We start from the raw sequence: 20,238 nt of genomic DNA, 5'->3' as shown, positions 1-20,238 counted from the left end.
CACATGGAGGGAAATGTCACAATGATGACATGCACAAACACGAATTTGCCATAACAGCCACCCGCTTGCATTTTTTTATGTGAATTTGGTTCTGTGGGTGGGGTCGGGGGGATGTAACAATGGGCTCCCATGGGTGCTGAACTCTGTCCGTTTCACATGTCCGCTAAAGTGACACAAAGGTCATTAGTCAATTTCATGTCAGTTTATATAAACAGAGATGCTTTGATATCTTAATGTGCTTCATTGTCGCAGCCAGGAGGGGGTGCACCGCCCAAAACCAGGATTGAGGTTCGGTGTCCTAATTTACCCCCAGCACACACACGAGGGAACCTAAATCCTTTCGGAAACACCTCATTGTCCCCTCCCAGTAATGAAACACACCCAATGGTCCTCTTAAACACCACCCTCTTAATAAATCACTCCAAACCATCGCTTACTTTATCCCCACCCCTCACAATTGAAAGTGACACCGACTACCTTACACGCCTAAAACATCCCACCTGTCGGCAACCTGCAATTTGTGTTGCACGGCCACTTACTTGGCCCCGTGAGAGCACCGTGAAGCTTTTAAGACGACCAGGTGGAAACAAAAAGGTATTTCTTGTTCTCATCTTGCTTCTCCGATTTAATGGCGGCAGTCGTTGCTATTTGTATCATCCTGAACGCTTGTACTACACGCAGCAAACCTGTTGTCCTCGTGTAGTTGCTGTAAACCTGTTTGTCATACGACATATTGTGTCAAGGAAACACAGGACAGGTTTCAGTTAACCTAATTGTTCAATCGTTTAAAAAATACTGGCTGCATTCTGTCAGCTTTACCGTGTTATGCCATTTTAGCGTTGCTAATGAGATTTTAGCATGTTAGCACCTAAACAAGTTCAAGCGACGTGTACTGCCCTCTTCTTTTTGTCATATTCTCTCGAGTTCCAGGCTCCACAGAATATTGAGTTTTTGGACTACACAAGCATTCAATGCAGTGTAAAATCAGAAAAACGGGTTAATTCCTAAATTATAGGGGCCTGGAGTTATATGAGCTACAAATGAGGGTGACTGTCCAAAATATAATGCAATACATACTGTTAGGTTAAAATATTATAGGCTGATATTGGCATTTTATGGTTACCTTTAATATTGTAAATATTATAAATGGAATGAAATATTTACCTTATTGTGCAACGTTATAACCCAACAATTGGCACGTTTGTTGCTGATTGGATCCTTTTCCTTCTCTGGGCTCTGGTGTCAGTCATCCTCTTGGCGGGATGAAGTGGAGATATCTCAAGTTGGGTCCCCGTCAAGACAGCGGTGGTTTATGTTGTAACCTTTCACCTCCCTCTTGCAGCATTGGTCAGGTCGTAACTTTTCATCTCCTTTAGGTGATGAGAACCAGCTGAGCCCATAACCCCCTGGTGTCTGCAAAAACACAACTCCGACACACATTCCACATCTGCTCACTCATCTATCTATTGGAAACAAAGCACTATTGATACTGATTGACTCACTACTTTAATGTTTATCATACACAATGTTTAACACGGCTAACTAAATGTATTTATTTCCTTCATTACATATCGGTTTATATAGCACTTTAACAACAGCTGAAGCTGGAAAAAGCCCTAACATTGAAAATTCTGCCCCCTGGTGGATGGGAAAACATAGCCAGAGGTCTGGCCAGCATTTTATTGGCACCCAAGTAAGAAAAAACAAAACCCAAACTAATTTATATTATTAATTATTAATATTATTTTCAATTCCTGAATACATTCGTGAATGGCAATGAATGATTTAAAAGCTAATGAACACCACGCCCCACGCCCTTTCGCAGTACCCCACTTTTACCCAAAGAACCTCCCCTCCCCCAATAAGACTCCGCACTTTCATAGGTGGACTTGTTTACACTTAAAAGTAGTCATCTGGTGATGATGTTTATGAAAATTGTACCGTAGCGCCCTGTAGAGGAAATTTGCAGGATGTTAGCATGTTAAGAAATCCAAACAAAACGGCATTTCTCGCGAGAGACACACACATGGTTGATTGGTTCCCCCCTGGGATTGCTTTATTTCATCAGGACTTGATGCATCCATTTAGGAGGATTATTCGCTTTTGGCACCTTTTTAAAGAGTTTCCATTTGAATTTTCAGAATCAAAAAGATGGCTAAGGCGGCGTGAGTTTTTTTTTTTTTAAAGAAATGACATTACATAACTTTGTATATATTTTTATATATTCATCAAACTATGGTTGTTTAAAAAAGTTTTTGTTTGGTTTTGATCTCCAAAACAAAATTAAATAAAAAGAAACACATAAAACACACATGAAAATCATGAATTTCTTTTTTCCTATTTTAGGATAATTGAAACATAACTTTCCTGCAGTTTTAAAAGCATGCACTTCATTTCGGACTGGTACGTGTTCACATTTTCGGCTTTTTTTTTTTCGCGTGTATTTGATTTTAAAAAAATCGTAGTAGTTTATTATTCTAGGATTCTAAAAGAGTCACCAACAGCAGCTTCTTAAGTCAGTCCTTTTTTTTTTGCTTCTTCAGTAAAGTAGTCAGTATCTTGTGATTATTCCTATTATGAATCTTTATAAAAGTTATATATATATATACAGTAAAGTCTCGTTATATCGATAGTTGGAAAAAATATCGATATAACCGGACTATCGATATATCCCGATCCTGCGGCATGTAAATTTTCTCCTTGCGTTCATAGAAATAGTATCGTAATAAGCAGTACTATCGATATAACGAGACTTTACTGTATATATATATATATAAATTATTTAATGTTAATAGTAGCTTTGTAGAAGTTACAGACAGGGCTGGCTGTAACAATTCACAGTTTGAATGCAAAACACTGAGTCCAAAAATAAAGGAGGCGTTTGTCTGGATGGCTCTGACCTCTTCTGAATTTCTGGAAGCTTCTGGAAGAGTCATGCAGAAAACAACACGTGTCCTATAAATACGGCAGCGGGCGGGTGGGCGGGCGACGCCTCCTCATACGGGGGTGGTGCGCCGGTTAGCGGCCGCGTTCCCATGCGTCGTGTCTTTAGCGTCTTTCTGGATGCAGTTGTGCACCTGCAGGAAGTTGTGGTCCCGCTCCGAATTGTAGGCGGCGTTGGCGTTTGGTGCCCCAGCTCCAGACTTGAGGGTGTCGCGGGGCAGCGTGTACATGGAGATCTCGGTGGAGGGCAGCGCCCCGAAGGCCTTGAGGCCAAGCGGAGAGGTGTCACGCGAGTGCACCGGGTCCGTGGAGCGCGATGAGGAGCGCGAGCGGCGCCGGTAGCGGTAGCGGTAGCTCGGGACCCGGGACACGGTTGAGCCCTGGAGGTAGTCGGCGGCGCGGGTCCCCATCCGGAGTTGCCTGTGGCGGTCGATGAACATGTGCACGGCCAGGACGCCCACCATCTCGGCCATGATGAAGGACAAGGCCCCGAAGTAGAAGGACCAGCCATACGAGTACGAGTTCTTCTTGGAGTCGCTCTTGGAAGGGTCGCCCGCGTTGGCTGATATGTACACGATGATTCCGATGATGTTGCTCAGGCCTGCGCAAACCAAAGAATAGAATTCACCAATCAGAGACTGGGTGAAGCAGCATGTGGCTCTGAGATAGTGTCCCGGGTTGAGAAAACAGTTGAACCTTGACAAAACTCTAACTAAAACATGGACATCACAATCTGTCAATCACACGTTTTGTTTTCTTTTGTTGTCTCGCTCAACTGTGCAATAATTTAGAGCCAGGAAAACGTGTGATTGATCAGACAGTGAATTCTGTTGTCCACCATAAAATCTTGATGGACAATGCCAGACAATCTATTTGCGCCCTCAAATTGAAGCGCTTTTAGACACCAACAAGTCCACCTCTGTATGGCTTCAAAACATGGGAGTGACCAAGTCAAATTTCGGATTTGAATCCAATTGAGATTCGGTGGCATGACCTTAAATGGGCATTTGATGCTGGAAAACCTTCTAAAACACCGGTGTCAAAGTGGAGGCCCCGGGGCCCAACACATCATTTTATTCGCCCCGCAAAAGCAAATCAAACTTGTGAAATGATGCTTGCTAAAGTCCGAACCAACATTTCAAATTCTCCCATGTAAACCACATTAACAGTCATTCTTTTTTTACTTGAAATTTGAAAACTAGTTATTCATTAAAAAAAAAAAAAAAAAAAAAAAAAAAAAAACTGGACACTTGTAAATATGGGTTGTTGCAATATATCTAAATGCATCTCTTGATTCTGCACTATGTACAGTCTTGTTTATAGAACGGTTTTTGCACATCTACATTTGCACAGTATACAGTTGACATTTTTATTTTGTTATGCTTAGAATATCTTGTTTTCTATCCTTTCACTCCCACCCCAACCCCATCCCTCTTCAATTGCTGCTGTGGACTGCAAATTTCCCCATTGCGGGACGAATAAAGGTATTCTGATTCTGATTCTGATTAACTCATTCACTGCCATTCACAAATGTATTTGGGAATTGTAAATATGACGTAGAGCACCATTGCCGAATTAGTTTGGGTTTTGTTTTTTTGTGGCTTGAGTGTCGATAAAGCGCTTGGCCAGACCTCTAGCTATGTTTTTTCCCTTCATCAGCATTTCCTTTCTTTCATGTTAGCGCTTTATTCCAGTATCAGCTGTTGTTAAAGCACTATATAAACTAATATGTATGTGTTTCATTGTATTTTAGACAGCCGCTCTCATTGGATTGGATTGGATTTGCCTTTATCAATCTCACAGTGGAGAAATTTGAAATTTCTCATTTCAAGCTCATATAACTCCAGACCCATATAATTTGGGAATTAACTCTTTTTTTCAGATGAAAGAAGAGAGTCTACGGTTTCTTACGCTGCATTGAATGTTTATGTTGTCCTAAAACTCAATATTCTGTGGGTCCTGGAATTCAAGTGACAATGATATAAACCCTGGCACTGTAGTGGACACATTTTTCCACAACTCTGGTAGTGAATGAGTTGTGCGCTCACTATGTAATAAGTGGAGGGCATGAAACATTCTAATGGCATCCTCAAATTCATAACGGACCCTGAGAGGAAACCTTAACTACAATGTGGCCCACAGCAAAAAAAAAAACGAGTTTGACACCCTTGCTTTAAAATATGGCAGGGTTCAAGAAGAAGAGTGGGCCCAAATTATTCCACAGTAATGTGACTCAACACCAATTATCGCAAATGCTAGATTTCTTCCGTGTTATGTTCACTGCCACTATTTAAATTCCCGTAAATCCAATATTTGTTCACAAGTCAACATAAACCAATAATCTAGAAAACGTCATAAACCAAGACGCAAGTTACCGCCAAAATATCAACATGTGGTGTCATTATCTCTCCTTGTACCGACAGTCGCGGCACTAAACCTTTGCTAGCAGTCAGACACAGGCCATTTTTTAAATCTCATATATCTGGATAATCTCGGGCATCCACACCGTCACGTCACCCGGGGGCAGTGAGGCACCAATAGACGCAAAAGTAGAAGTACCCTTCAACTCATACTTCCTATCGGGAAGAGCACTTAACCAGCTCTTACTATCTAGCAAGAGAAGGCATAAGATGTTCAGGTTGATCTTTTTACAGTACGAATGAACATCTGAAATTGTATTGCGGTTGAGTTTGAGTTTACGGACTGACCTGCCGACACAAAGAAGATCCCCGCGCTAAGGATGATGTTGTGTCTGGACTTGTAGAACTCACTGGCAGCAATGCACAGACCTCCCATGAAGAGCAGGATGACGCTGAGGATGGGGAAGATGCTGGATGCTCGTACCGCACCTGCAAACAAATATGCGACAAACAACTTGACTTTGTGGAACCAGAAGAAGTTCAGTAAGTGGTTTCCGAATTCGGTTCTGGAGTATTTTATCAGCTAGAGGAGTTTAGGGTGGCATTTAGACTTTGTGGATATCAAGTTGATACCTTAGAAAGGTTGGGTCATTATCTGCGCTATCAGCAAGATTGAATGGGACAAATAGATTGTTTTCGTTGGCGAAATATCAATACAGTAGTGTAATATTTTCTCGCAATAGAGGATCACTAAGAGAACCTCAGATATAAAAAATAGTTTTTCTAAGTTATATGGGTCTGGAGTTATCTGAGCTTGAAATGGGGTGGCTGTACAAAATACAATACATACTGTACATATTGATTTATATAGCGCTTTAGCAACTGCTGAAGCTGTTACAAAGCGCTAAAGTGAACAAAAGGCAAATGCTGCCACCAAGCGGTAGGGAAAAAACATTGCCAGAGGTCTGACCAGCGCTTTATCGGCACCCTCTGCAAGAAAAACTAATACTCAAACAATTTTGGGAATGGCGCTCTCCGTCACACTTTTCAATCCCCGAATAAATTCGGGAATGGCAGCGAATGAGTTAAAAAGCATGTTAGCATCCATTTCAGCATCTGCTCACTGTGTGCGCGCACCCCAATCAACACCCCGTCAGAACTGTGAAACACTTCATCAACACTCGTGTGTGTGTGTGTGTGTGTGTGTCTGTGTGCGTGCTGGTACATAATGTAATAGCACTCTTGGCACACGGGATGGACGCCGCGGGGCTCTGGCACGTACTGTACGCCCGAAGGGGCCGCCACGGCTTCTTTCATACAGCTGCATCATCATCGTGAGCGCATCGGCTAATTGCTACGGTGGCAGATGTGAGATCAAAAAGGTCCCGGTGCTAAATTAACGGTCATGCATGATGATCGACGGTGAAATATTGACCCCCCCCCCCCCCCTCCACCATTTGCATTGTCTAATTGAAAGATGGCGACCTATCATGGTTGTCTGGACGAAGCAGTGATTGATTGACACGCTCCTCTTGGCCAGCGTCAGAAGCTCAAGGTGACATCAAAGTTGAAGCAAAGCCTCAGCCCACACAGAAGAGGAGGCGTAAAGAGAGGCAGAGTAACAGGGGTGCCGGTGATTATTTCATCATTTTGCTTTCATTTGGACAAAACGGCAATAAAATGAGGGCTGCTCGCCGGCCTGACTTTTGATTGCGTCTCAGAGCCCAAAAACGTCTGACACGGTGCAACCTCATTAAAGTGCAAAATAATCTTTTTTTTTTTTTTCATACACAAATTTAACACACTGTGTGCAGAAACTGCCTGAATAGGCTTCTATCGGGAAAATATGGGCAAGGTTTATCTTTTGGGGTTAAGGTTACGGCTTTGCTTCGTGTTTGGGTTCAAGTTGGGTCAAAGCACGTTAAAAGGAGAGATAAACATCAGGTTTTAAACCCTTTGACCTCTCTCAACCAACCTGATATCAACCCCTTCACGGACACCGGTTACAACAGTGGATAGCCTATCACGTCATCGGGTTACAGCACAGGGTGTCAAAGTCAAGGCCAAATCCGGCCCCCGCATCATTTTATTCGGCCCGCGAAAGCAAATCAAACTTGTGGAATTCCATAATGCTTGCTGAAGTCTCAAGCAAAATTTCTAATTGTCGTATGTAAACCCCAATAAGAGTCATGATTTTTTATTTCAAATTTGAAAACTTGTTATTCATAACTTGGCTGTGCGCTCTACGTGTAAAATGTGGAGGGGATTAAATATTCTAATGGCTTCTCTCCATTCATAATGACCCCTGAGAGGAAACCGTAACTACCTCGTGGCTCGTGGCAAAAAATGACTTTGACACACTTGGGTTACAGGATGCATGAAAGGGTAAAACGCTGTGCCACCTTTTGCATTTGTAAAGAAAACAGTTCTGTTACAATGAAAATACAATTATAGAAATATTAAAAAAATCCAATCCAATCATGAATTAACCCCGGATGAGTCAAGTCACTTGATGTCTGTAGGACAGGTGACTACTGACCCCCATCACCTGACGATAGCATTTAACGCCCAAACTTAAAAGTCGGCCTCATGTCCCTGTTCGCTTCCTCGGATAAGGTGGGTCAACTCGACACTGACTCTCTGACCCACATTTTGGAAGACGACGGCACGGGAGATTCCGAGTGAGTCACGCACACACACAGACGACTGACTAAAGTGTGCCATGGTAAGCTAGGCGCCCCCCCCCCCCACCTACCCCCCACTAGATGGGTGTGCATACGTGCGTACGAGGCAGCGGGCACCAGTGGATTCTGGCAGCTGCGTATCGATCCGGGCGGCCGATGGCAAACATGGTGACCCGCGGGCTCGATTGGTGGGTGACACACTCACGCGGCGCACTACCTGTGTGACTGCTTGTCGCTTTCAGAACCAATATGGGATTTCTTAACTATTGGATCTGTGATCATTTTGTCGCCTCCCTTCCCAAAAATAAAGAATAATAATAATAATGATACATTTAATTTACAAGCGCCTTTCTGAACACCCAAGGGAACTTTACAATAAAAACAATACATAAAACAATAAATAATAAAATAGCAGATAAAACTAGAAATAAAGAAATACATAGAATAATTACAAATTTTCAAATTATCGTCTCAGTTGCCGTTTTTTCAAAATTCTCTTCAAATTTCTTTCTCTGGTTTCTTTTTCAACGAAGAAAAACGGTGCACCGTTTAAGGCAGTGATTGTTTTTCTCCCTCCGTTGCTGTCTACACACATGCACGCACACGCACACAAAGCTGGCACCTTTTTTTTCCTTTGGCTTGCACACGGAACAACTTCCCTTCCAGTTCACCACAATAAAAATCATTTTAATCCCTGGTGGGGGGAAAAAAACCTGCAATTGATCTGACCTATTTTACGTCAGGACATAAAAACGTTTTATCATAAAAGCGTAAGTGTGTGACTTCCTGCGTAACCTCAAATGAGAGAATGGTTGCTTTTTATGAGGCGCTTAGATTGATAAATTCCTCGTTAATGCGATAGCGAGTCACTCACTCGGTCAATCAGGACCAGAAAAAAAGGATTGACTTTTAATTTGCTGCCTGGTGTCTGTGGGTCATCCGTTGCCAAGGAGACCAGGGCAGCGTTATCATATTGTAGCCCTCAGACATATTCAGCCCGACCAGTGCCTGCGTGTTGGGCCCAGACCTGTCAATTCTATCAGGCCAGTTGAGGCCAGCGTCCAGTCTGCTTTGGGGCCCCAGGGTGGTGGCAATGCAAACCAACCCCCCCCCCCCACTCCTCCAACACATCAATACTGGCTGATGAACACACGCAACCGAGGAGAAAAACAACAGAAAGCGAAGATTATGATGCTCGAACTCTAATTTAAAACCCTACTTTGCAACTACCCTGATTTAACAGCCTTCTTGGAAACCCTAACCCTCATTGGATATCTTGATTCTAGCACCAACATTTGAAGCCTAAGTAAAAGCCCCCAGCCTCAGATTCTAATGCTCATTTGTATTGTATAGTGAGCCGATTTAAAACACCTTCTTGGGTTGCTTACAAGCTCAGTCGAGCAGGGCCACTGTGGTCAACTATTTGCTGCATTAACACCGCTTAATATGGCAGAGAAGAAGGGATGACATTGCAGTCATGGCCATCATTTGCATGTATAGTTAGGCTTTTTCCTCCCAATATTCGTAACATCGATTCTCTTCCCACCTTCAAGTCCCATCTCAAAACCCACCTATTTAAAAGTGCATTTTCTGTGTAGCTCTCTCTCTTGTTTCTATTTTTAATTGTGTTTTATTTATTGCATTCTATTTGTGATTGTATTTTATTTATTATAGTACTTGTGCTTGTCTGTGACTGTAAAATGTCCTTGAGAGTTTTGAAAGGTGCTTAAAATGTAATGTATTATTATTATATTATAACCATGTAAAGGATCTTGATTTTTGCCAATTACAAATTTGTACCTGAAAACAGAAAAAAAACTGTGTAGGAAGGTGTCTTCAGGTGTCTACCAGTAAAAAAGTTAAGGCGTTTTTAGCCCCCCTTAAAAAAAACGACCATGTATAGTAAGGCGTTTTTGGCCGAAAAAAAAAACCAGCCATGGATAGTAAGGCGTTTTTAGTCCGAAAAATGACCATGTATAATAAGCCGTATTTAGGCTGAAGAAAACGACCATGTATCAGTAAGGTATTTTTGACCGAAAAAAAACGACCATGTATAGTAAGTCGTTTGTAGCCGAAAAAAACGACCATGTATAGTAAGGCATTTTTAGCATGAAAAAAACAACCATGTATAGTAAGGCATTTTAGCTCTAAAAAACCACCATAACATAAGGCGTTTTTAGCCGAAATAAACGACCATGTATACTAAAGCAGGGGTGTCCAAAGTCGGTCACCTGATTCAAATCATCAGGACCATTTTGATGCTGCTTCAGAGCTGGCTGATGAGCTGATCATTTGAATCAGGTGTGTTGCTCCTGGGAGAGCTGGAAAACAGGCAGGACAGCGGCCCTCGAGGACCGACTTTGGACACCCCTGTACTAAAGTGTTTGTAGCCGAAAAAACGACCATGTACAGTATACATGGTCGTTTTTTCGGGCTAAAAATACCTTACTATACATTGTATAGCAAGGTGTTTTTAGCCCGAAAAAAATTACCATGTAAAACAAGGTGTTTTTAGCCGAAAAAAACGACCATGTATGATAAGACATTTTTATCCTTAAGAAAAACGACCATGTATCAAAAGGCGTTTAAGACTGAAAAAAACAAAAAACAAAGGCCGTAGAGTGGGGCTTTTATAGCCCGAAAAAAACTATCACATATGGTATGCCGTTTTCTGTCATGCAAAATGGGAATTTGGACCAGTGGTAGAGTGCATGCTTTGCATGTATGTAGTCCTGGGTTTGACCCCCAGAATCTCCAATTTGTTTTTTTTGTAAATTTCCAGATTTCTTTCATATTCTTATTAATAAACGACCATGTATAGTAAGGTGTTTTTCGCCCAAAAAAACAACCATGTGTAGTAAGGCGTTTGTAGCCGAAAAAAACCCACCATGTATAGTAAGGTGCTTTTAGCCGAAAAAAACGACCATGTATAGTAAGGCGTTTTTCGCCAAAAAAAACAACCATGTGTAGTAAGGCGTTTGTAGCCCAAAAAAAGCCACAATGTATAGCAAGGCATTTTTAGCATGAAAAACAACAACCATGTATAGTAATGCGTTTTTAGCTCAAAAAATGACTGTATAAGAAGGCGTTTTTAGCCCAAAAAAATGACCATGTATAGTAAACCTTTTTTAGACCGAAAAAAAAAAACCTACCACATATGTATGGCATTTTCTGCCACGTAAAATTAGGATTTGGGTCAGTGGGACAGTGCATGCTTTGCATGTATGTAGTCCTGGGTTCGACCCCAGTTATCTCCTATTTGAAATTTTTGCAAATTTCCAGATTGGGGGACTATTCAAGATGTTCTCATTCTTATTAAAAAACGACCATGTATAGTAAGGCATTTTTGACCCAAAAAAAACGACTGTGGATAGTAAGCCGTTTTTAGACCGAAAAAAACTACCATGTATCATAAGGAATATTTAGCCCAAAAAACAACCATGTATAGTAAAGCATTTTTTTGCCCTGGGAAAAAAACCATGCATAGTAAGGCGTTTTATCTAAAAAAAGACCATGTATTGTAAGGCATTTTTATCCTTAAGCAAAACGATCATTTAAAGTCAGTCGTTTTTAGCCGAAAAAAAACGACCATGTATAGTAAGGCGTTTTTAGACCGAAAAAACGACCATGTATGGTAAGGCATTTTAGCTCTAAAACACCCACCATGTATAGTAAGGCATTTTTAGCCGAAATAAACGACCATGTATACTAAAGTGTTTGTAGCTGAAAAAAAAACATGTATACTATACGTGGTCGTTTTTTCGGGCTATACATTACTATACATTGTATAGCAAGGTGTTTTTAGCCCAAAAAAATTGACCATGTAAAACAAGACGTTTTATCCTTAAGAAAAGGCATTTTTATCCTTAAGAAAACGACCATGTATCAAAAGGTGTTTAAAAAAAAACGGCGTAGAGTGGTTACGTATGGTATGCCCTTTTCTGTCATGCTAAATGGGAATTTGGATCAGTGGTAGAGTGCATGCTTTGCATCTATGTAGTCCTGGGTTTGACCCCCAGACTCTCCAATTTGTTTTTTTTTTGTAAATTTCCAGATTGGGCGACTATTCAAGACTTTCTCATTCTTATTAATAAACGACCATGTATAGTAAGGCGTTTTTAGCCCAAAAAAAAAAAAACAACCATGTGTAGTAAGGCGTTTGTAGCCGAAAAAAAACCCCACCATGTATAGTAGCTTTTAGCCCAAAAAAAGCCACAATGTATAGCAAGGCATTTTTAGCATGAAAAATAACAACCATGTATAGTAAGCGTTTCTAGCCCAAAAAATGACTGTATAAGAAGGCGTTTTTAGCCCAAAAAATGACCATGTATAGTAAACCTTTTTTAGACCGAAAAAAAACGTCCATGTATAGTAAGGCGTTTTTAGCCGTATGAATCGACCATGTATTGTCGGGCGTTTTTAGACCGAAAAAACAACAATGTATATTAAGGCGTTTGTAGCAGAAAAAAACGACCATGTATAGTAAGGCGTTTGTAGCCGAAAAAAACGACCATGTATAGTAGGCATTTTTAGACTGAAAAAAACGACCAAGGCGTTTTTAGCTGTATAAAACAACCATGTATAGCAAGGCGTTTGTAGCCGAAAAAAACGACCATGTATAGTAAGTCGTTTGTAGCCGAAAAAAACAACCATGTATAGTAAGGTGTTTTTAGCCCGAAAAATCCGGCCATGTATAATAAGGCGTTTTTAGCCCAAAAAATCCGGCCATGTATAATAAGGCATTTTTAGCCGAAAAAAAAAACAACCATGTATCGTAGGGTGTTTGTAGCCGAAAAAAACGACCATGTATAGTAAGGCGTTTTAAGCTGTATAAAACGACCATGTAATTATTATTAGCCTCGCAGTGGGGACATGGACATTTCACAGCAGCAAAGTGATGAAAGGAAGACGGAAGAAGGAAGTAGAAAAACAAAATACAGGAGCTGCTGTAACGCGCCGCCATCTTGAAGTCAAAACCTCGCTCTCTATTTGCTATCTATTTGCTAGAAATGAAATGGATTATTATTATTATAGCTAGCTACTACTAGCTATCTGGCTATCTACCTAGCTATCTATTTGCTATCGATTTGCTAGCTAGCTATCTATTAGTTATCTATTAGCTAGCTAGCTAACTTTCTATTTGAGTTATTCCAGGTTGAGTGAACGCTGGCGCATGTGGCTGCCACTGCTCACCCGCAGAAAAACTGATGCTGTGACTGTAAAGTGACCCTGAGAGTTTTGAAAGGCACTTAGAAATGAAATTTATGATTATTATTATAGGAAGGCATTTTTAGCTGTATAAAACAACCATGTATAGTAAGGCGTTTTTAGACCGAAAAAAACGACCATGTATAACGAAGTGTTTTTAGCCCAAAAAAAACCGACCGTGTATCGTAAGCTGTTTTTAGACGGAAAAAACGACAATGTATATTAAGGCGTTTTTAGCCCCCCCAAAAAAACGACCGTGTATAGTAAGGCATTTTGGACCCAAAAATAACGACCATGTAACGTATTTTCAGCCCCAATAAAACGACCATGTACAGTAAGTCGTTTTTATCCGAAAAAAATACCATGTGTCCTTGAGAGTTTTGAAAGGCGCTTATAAATGCAATTATTATTATATTATTATGTATGGTAAGCCTTACCATACATAATAATGTATGGTATGGTATAATAATGTATGGTATGGTATGGTAAATGCCTTGGCTTGGTAAGGCATTTTTAGCCGAAAAAAAAACCACCATGGCATTTTCAGTCAGAGAAAAAAGACACCAAGGATACTGAGGCGTTTTGGACTCGGGGGGAACAACCATGGATAGTAAGGCATTTTTAAACCCCCTCCCGCCAAAAAAAAAAGACTTTTGGGGATTGATTAACCCCCTCCAAAAAGGCACCATTTCCTGCAAAATGTCGTCCTGTCATTTTTATTGTGGGTGCCCTCTCTTTTTTGAAGGGCCTCTTGCATAACGGGGGATTTCTTTACTGCCTCTTCCTCGCCCTCGTTCTCCGCCTCCTCCTCCTCGCCCGACAGCGCAGTGCATTATGGGAGCTCACACACGCACGCCATGTTCGAGAAACCCACTGGCACTTCAGTGTGCCTCAGCTGCCTTACATAATACACCCGGCTCGGATGTGCATATAGACCCGCACGCGTCAAAGACGCCTGGGCTCTTTGCATGCGTTGAGTGTGACGTTCCTTTTGTGAAAGGATGTTAAACGGAGACGTGTGTGTGTGACATCATGTCGACCACCAGTAAATACAGCCCATCATTTTAGGTAGAACATTATGCAGCTAAGCGTTTTTTTGGACGCAACATCGACTTTTCAAGCTGTCAACCGTGCGTTGATCGTGGACAGCGGCTGATCGGATACTTAGGGTGCAATGTACACTAACACAAACAAACAAAAAAGCATCTTAAAAAAGGGTATCAACATGTATACTCTCGCTCGTCGTATGGCGTAGTATGACACCCAAACTTTTAGGAAATGATTTAGAGTTGGACTTCATTCAAATATGAACACATATTAAGTATCTATGCATCATTTTTTTACAACTACATGGATAGTACAGAAATGACTTGAAATGTGGTGTCGTGGTGTGTCGTGTGAGCTTTTTCGTGACATATTCATGAAACCATTGAATATTTTGGTTTCATTTTTCATACTGAGACTGTGTGTGTGTGTGTGTCTGTGTGTGTGTGTGTGTGTGTGTGTGTGTGTGTGTGTGTGTGTGTGGTGGGCAGATGAGTGTTTGGTGAGGGTGCGTGTTGTTTTGACTCGCCTCCACGCAATGTGATGACATCGGCGGTGTGCCCGCTCCATTTTTGGGCATCTGTGATGTCACTTCCAGGCGGGCCTTCACCTTGAGTGACATGCTGCGTGTTGCGTAATGGCAGAGGAGGAGGAAGAGGATGCTACCTCGCTGCCTTGTATAAAATGAACACCATAATATTCTATTTCCTTTTTCTGATCAGATGATGTGACCATCTTTTTTTCGGGGGGGGGTGGCATCATTGCATTATTTTAAATGTGGCATTTATGTCAAAATGTAGAATGTTTAGAATGGCATCACATGGCACATCATTTCAGTTTGATAATTAACATCAAGACACGTTTTTAACATGGCATTTAGTATGACATCATGACAATATATACAGTGAGACCTCAACTTACAAACACCTCAACTTACAAACTTTTTGTCTTACAAACGTCAAATTTATGAAAATTAAAATAAGCACTATTTTCATAATACACACCAACCACGGCTGGCGGAGTGATCTTCGGCGGAAGCACACGACCGAACAGCACCAGAGGTTAAGTTACCAACAGTCCTTATGGAAGGTGACTCTCCTTCCATAAGCCATCAACGACCATCAAAAAGGTAAATAAAACTTTATTTTACAGCACAGTTTATTTCTTTAATTACAGTCCTCATGTAATGCGCCTCGCTTTCCAAACAGCAATTCCCTTTCACCTTCGACCTCCAACGCCATTCCATCAAGCCATAAATGACCATCACAAATGTAAATAAAGTGACTTCATGATACAATGCAGTGTATTTCTTTCATTACAATACAATAGCACATTTATTATACATAGAATAAGGTATGTTGTGTGTAGTTTTAAGGCTTATTTAGTTGAAAAGTATATTTTATGGAAACCTGGGAACGGATTATTCCCATTTTAATGGTTTCCTATGGGAATTTGTTTTTTGAGATACACACTTTTCGCCTTACACACTCTGTCTGGGAACCAATTAAGTTCGTAAGTCGAGGTCTCACTGTATGACCTAAATTTACAGAATAATGACAAATTTTACCATTACATTCAAAGACAATGTCTTCTTTTTTAAATTGGATACTGTCATTGGTAATGAAACTTTTTTTTAGATGACATAATTTGTCAGAAGACATTTTAAAGTGTGGCAAGATGTATATGTCTCTGCACGACATCACATGTTGGAAGACATCAATTTCAAGGACATGATACATTATAACATGTTTCATATGTGAAGTAGAGAAAGACACCAAATGCTCATTCCTCTTTTCCCAGAGTAAAATGTCACTTTTAATCCAGTAAATCATGCTCTGCGTGTGTGGATGTATGAGCATCATTGGGCAAGACGCCCAATGATGCTCAGCGGTGTCCTGACCCACATAAAAAAGGAAGAAGGCTAAAATATTTATGGCCGCCAGTGTCCTAATTGGCTGGCCACTGGGAGCGCTCTCGTCCAATCACAGTCTGGTCAGAGGGGTTAAGGTCCACTCATCGGCGCCGTTGTTAGTTTGATTAGCGACGCTCTTGGCCTACTTTGCCACATCTCGATGGGTGACTGACGCTCTGAGCGCAAATTTAAACTGTTTAATTGGCGGCCGTTCATCTGGCGGTCATGTATGTCATTTTTCAACTTTCTCGGCAAACAAGATAAAAAATGTTCTTAGGGAGCAATTGCCTCCCGTGTTTCACGCTGGCGCACCCGAGGATGAAAGCGGAGGTCCAAACACAGCATCAGCCAGACTATCAATTCTACACCTTTGAAAACAAACCGGGCTGTCGCCATGGCAACAAACACCCAAGCCGTAATCATGGAGATGCGCCCGTGTTGCGCAAACAAACAAGTATGAGCATCCACATGGTGATGCTAAAGCTAATGCTAACTGACTTCAAACCACCATTTTGTGACATACTCCCCTTTCATGCCGATCGCAGACATGAGAAAAGCCGGGAAAAGAGTTGTCTGTGTGAAAGGGGATGTTGTGCTGTTTGCACAGCGTGCTAATCAATGGACACAGTGTTGACTGACTGGAGTGTAACTCACACATGCGCGCCTCTTAGCAGACGGCGACCAAGCGGCATCCTGGCATCAAGCACCAGTCGCAAACACGGCCAACAAGTGCCGCCGTCCCGGGAAATTTCAAGCTTTTCCAAGTACGTGTGCGTTTGTGTGTGTATGTGTACTTACGCAGGAAGTACTCGGACGGGTCAGCTTCGTAATCCGTATCCTCGGGGAAGTGATCGATCTGTTTGCACATGCCCTTGAAGTTTCCTGCAAAGGCAAAAAAAAAAAAAAAATGGGAAAAGTGTCAACAACAACAACAACAAATGCAGATTGGCATTTCCCTCTCTCTCATTGGTCCTTTTCCAGGAAGTGACTTCCTTCAAGCTTCTGCCTGTTACTTGTTTAGTTGTTTAATTCAAGTGTACGTTAAGTAGACTATCAGTTGTTGTTTTTGTATGTTTGCCAGGAAGTGACTCTCTTCTCTCTTCTGATTGGTTGACAGCTAGATGTATCATTTCATGTTATTTTTTTACTCATATTTAGACTTTATAGTCATGAGAAATCCCACCTTCAAATTGGATGTTCTCACCATTTGTCATTTTTAAATTTTGTGGGGGACATCATTAATTATTATTATTATTATTGTTATTATCACTATAATACTATATCACTATATATACACTATATCACTATATATCTATCTATATATCACTATAATAATTATTAGTTATTCTTATTATTAGTAATATTATTATTCATTATTATTTTTATTATTATTTCTGTGACTATTATTATTATTATTAATTATTCATTACAATTATTATTATTGCTGTTATTATTGGTCATATTATTACTATTGCTGTTATTATTATTATATTAATATTCATGGTTTTTTTTATTATTTCTGTGACTATTATTAGTATTATTATTATTATTAATTATTCATGATTATTATTGCTATTATTATTAGAAGTGTTATTATGATTATTATTATCACTATTGCTATTATTAATATTCATTCTTGTTATTACTATTATTATTGCTGTTATTGTTATTGTTATTATTATTATTACTAACACAATAGAGGAGCAAGTCTGTATATTTTCCAGAAAATGACTGTATTGTGTGCAAGCGCTTTTCACGCGGCCCACCAGTAGCTTGTAGGTGGCGACTGTGAACAGCGGCAAGCTGGCGCACCGCCAAACGGACGCTGATCTCATTTAGCCGACACCGCCGACATTGGCGGCCTACATCCCAACTTTCCTTTGTACAAAACCGGAAGAGGTCAGTGAAGGCAGGATTGCGAGCTAAGCCTGTCTCCACAATTCACAACAACATAGTTCTGAGTCTTGGGCTATTACATTGCCAGGAATTCTGTTGAAAGTTGTTGAACGTATTCCAAAATCAATCTCGGAATTGACTTCAAGGGCTCGTTCAGGCATTGATGAGGATCAAACGGAAAAGAAAATCAACACTTCGGAGGAGTTTTGATCGTGCATGTGAATTTTGGCCAAACGGTGGATTTGTCCTCTAATTTGGAGGGCAGGTTTTGATTGCCATGGCAACAGGATGGTAGCGAGGGGGGGGGGGGGGGGACCCCCACGGAGACGACCACATGGACATTAGAGGGGGAATGATTAGAGTGATCACTACCTGGCAAACCTCTTTTCCACATTTGGAGAGACAAGATTATTTATTTATTTTTTACATACTACAATCAAACACTTCCAAATCATTGTAGTGCAGCCCACAAACGCCCCCCCCCCCCAAAAAAAAAAAAAAAAAAAAAAAAAGATTTCCATCCGCAGGTTGTGTTTTCGAGGTGAGAGGAGCCCAAATGTGGTAATATCAAGAGAGTTTTTCAAGGGCAGAGCGGGAGGACGACAGAGCGCGAGTGGGAGTCGGAGCACATCAAGTGTCACATTCAGGCCTCGCTAATCGCTGGGGGGATGGGGATTTGGTTTTAGGGGGGGGGGGGTCTTTTGACTGTAAACCGCTTGCTTTTTACACAGAATCGAGCAAAGCCAGGGAGTTGCACTGTCCATTATTTGATAAAATAAGTTTTAGTGTAAATCGTGGGCCTCGACAGGAAGTAAAAACGAATGCGAGTTTGGCCAAAAGTATTGAGACAGCCCATTAACACAAACTCTGTCCCAATACTTTTGTCCAAAAAGCTAAATCTTTCTCTCCGCCCCCCACTTTGTGCACCCTCATTGTGTTTTTACACATTTTTTTTGATTGTTTCCCTTCAAACTGAACCTCCTTGACCTGTGAAGATCACGCAAATGAGCCACATGAGACGTGACAAATCGGCGTCATATGAAGTCAGAAGTCAAGCGTATGAAAAGAAGTCAAGCGAGAGTCAAAGTAGGCAGAGAAAAGCAGACTTCCTGTTTGTCATCTCAGCCGGTGGCATGAAAACAGGAAGAAAAAAAAATCCAATCCTGCGTGGTTGTAGGAAAGGAGACATACGGGTCGGCCGGCCCACACAGCCTACTGCTGTAATCTAACACGAGTCAGACAAAAGCTTGATGAGACACGAACAGATGCATGATGGGAAAGGTGATTTGGGGGCCCGGGGGTGGAGGAGGGCGGGGGGTGTTGAAATGAAAAGGTGTCACTGAGTGGGAGGAGAGAAAGAATTGGATAGATTCAGGGCCACTTCACTTTAGTGATTCCGGTGGGCGGAATTCTCACAAACTTTCCAGGTGGACGCCGAATGCGTCAACGTCCAGATAGCACCACCACCCTCCCCCCGCCCCTCTCCGCAGTCCCTACGGCAGCTGTTGCCATGTGGACATCACTTTGGTTGCCATGGTTACAGCTCGCGAGGAGGTGGGGATCGCATGGTGCATCTGCACCCAGGGGTCTGACAACACGTCACAACAGCTCGCGGAATCGCACACAAGTAAAACATGTGCACAGAATCCACGAGCGCGCGCAAGAGCGTCAACTCGCACGCAGAAACAAACACGACAAGACAACGAGACACGCAAGCAAGATGTGGAATCATACAAAGCCACGCGAGAACGAAACCTGAAAAATACCACCAAACAAAATGGCACTCACGTGTGGCAAAAGCACTGACACGAAAAACACATTTACACCAAACAACCTGCATAAGAACAAAACGCAAAACACACACACACACACACACACACACACACACACACACACACACACACACACACACACACACACACACACACACACACACACACACACACACACACACATGCTAACAAAACAAGATTTTTTTAATCCGCCAATGAAGCTCCCCTAATGGGCGTATTTATCGTGATAATCGCAGCTTATTTAATGGCCTAATCGCCACATTCATCTTGATAACATCCTGTCGAGGCGGCCATGAACCCCCCCCCCCCCCCCCCCCCCCACACACACACACACACACTTTCCAGCTTTACTGGGGGGGAACGTGACGTCTTCATGAGGGCAACCTGTGCAATAGCCA

General features: G+C 41.6%; 1 protein-coding gene and 1 long non-coding RNA gene across 3 annotated transcripts in view; one reads left to right on the top strand and one right to left on the bottom strand.

Moving 5' to 3' along the window:
* Window positions 1-401: 401 nt before the first annotated feature.
* On the top strand, window positions 402-9,731 carry LOC148885720 (uncharacterized). 2 transcript variants are annotated; one of them, XR_016117978.1, is made up of 4 exons: window positions 402-594; window positions 5,708-5,846; window positions 6,541-6,671; window positions 6,781-9,731. It is a non-coding gene; the product is annotated as an uncharacterized LOC148885720 (long non-coding RNA). The 2 variants fall into 2 exon arrangements; XR_016117977.1 differs by having other exon boundaries at window positions 6,541-6,685.
* The window catches only part of cacng2a (calcium voltage-gated channel auxiliary subunit gamma 2a), a 33,139-nt gene continuing 14,931 nt past the window's right edge, over window positions 2,031-20,238 (bottom strand). The window contains exons 3-5 of the mRNA XM_089017866.1: window positions 16,950-17,033; window positions 5,652-5,792; window positions 2,031-3,544 (exon numbers count right to left, since the gene is read on the bottom strand). Of these exons, the coding sequence (XP_088873992.1) occupies window positions 2,997-3,544; window positions 5,652-5,792; window positions 16,950-17,033 (773 nt within the window). The 3' untranslated portion in view covers window positions 2,031-2,996. The remainder of the gene's footprint in view (window positions 3,545-5,651; window positions 5,793-16,949; window positions 17,034-20,238) is intronic.

The sequence above is a fragment of the Hippocampus bargibanti genome, linkage group LG17, assembly GCF_051943395.1.
Source record: "Hippocampus bargibanti isolate YZ-2025 linkage group LG17, ASM5194339v1, whole genome shotgun sequence".
Lineage (NCBI taxonomy): Eukaryota > Metazoa > Chordata > Actinopteri > Syngnathiformes > Syngnathidae > Hippocampus > Hippocampus bargibanti.
This window is presented reverse-complemented; position numbering and strand designations above follow the sequence as displayed.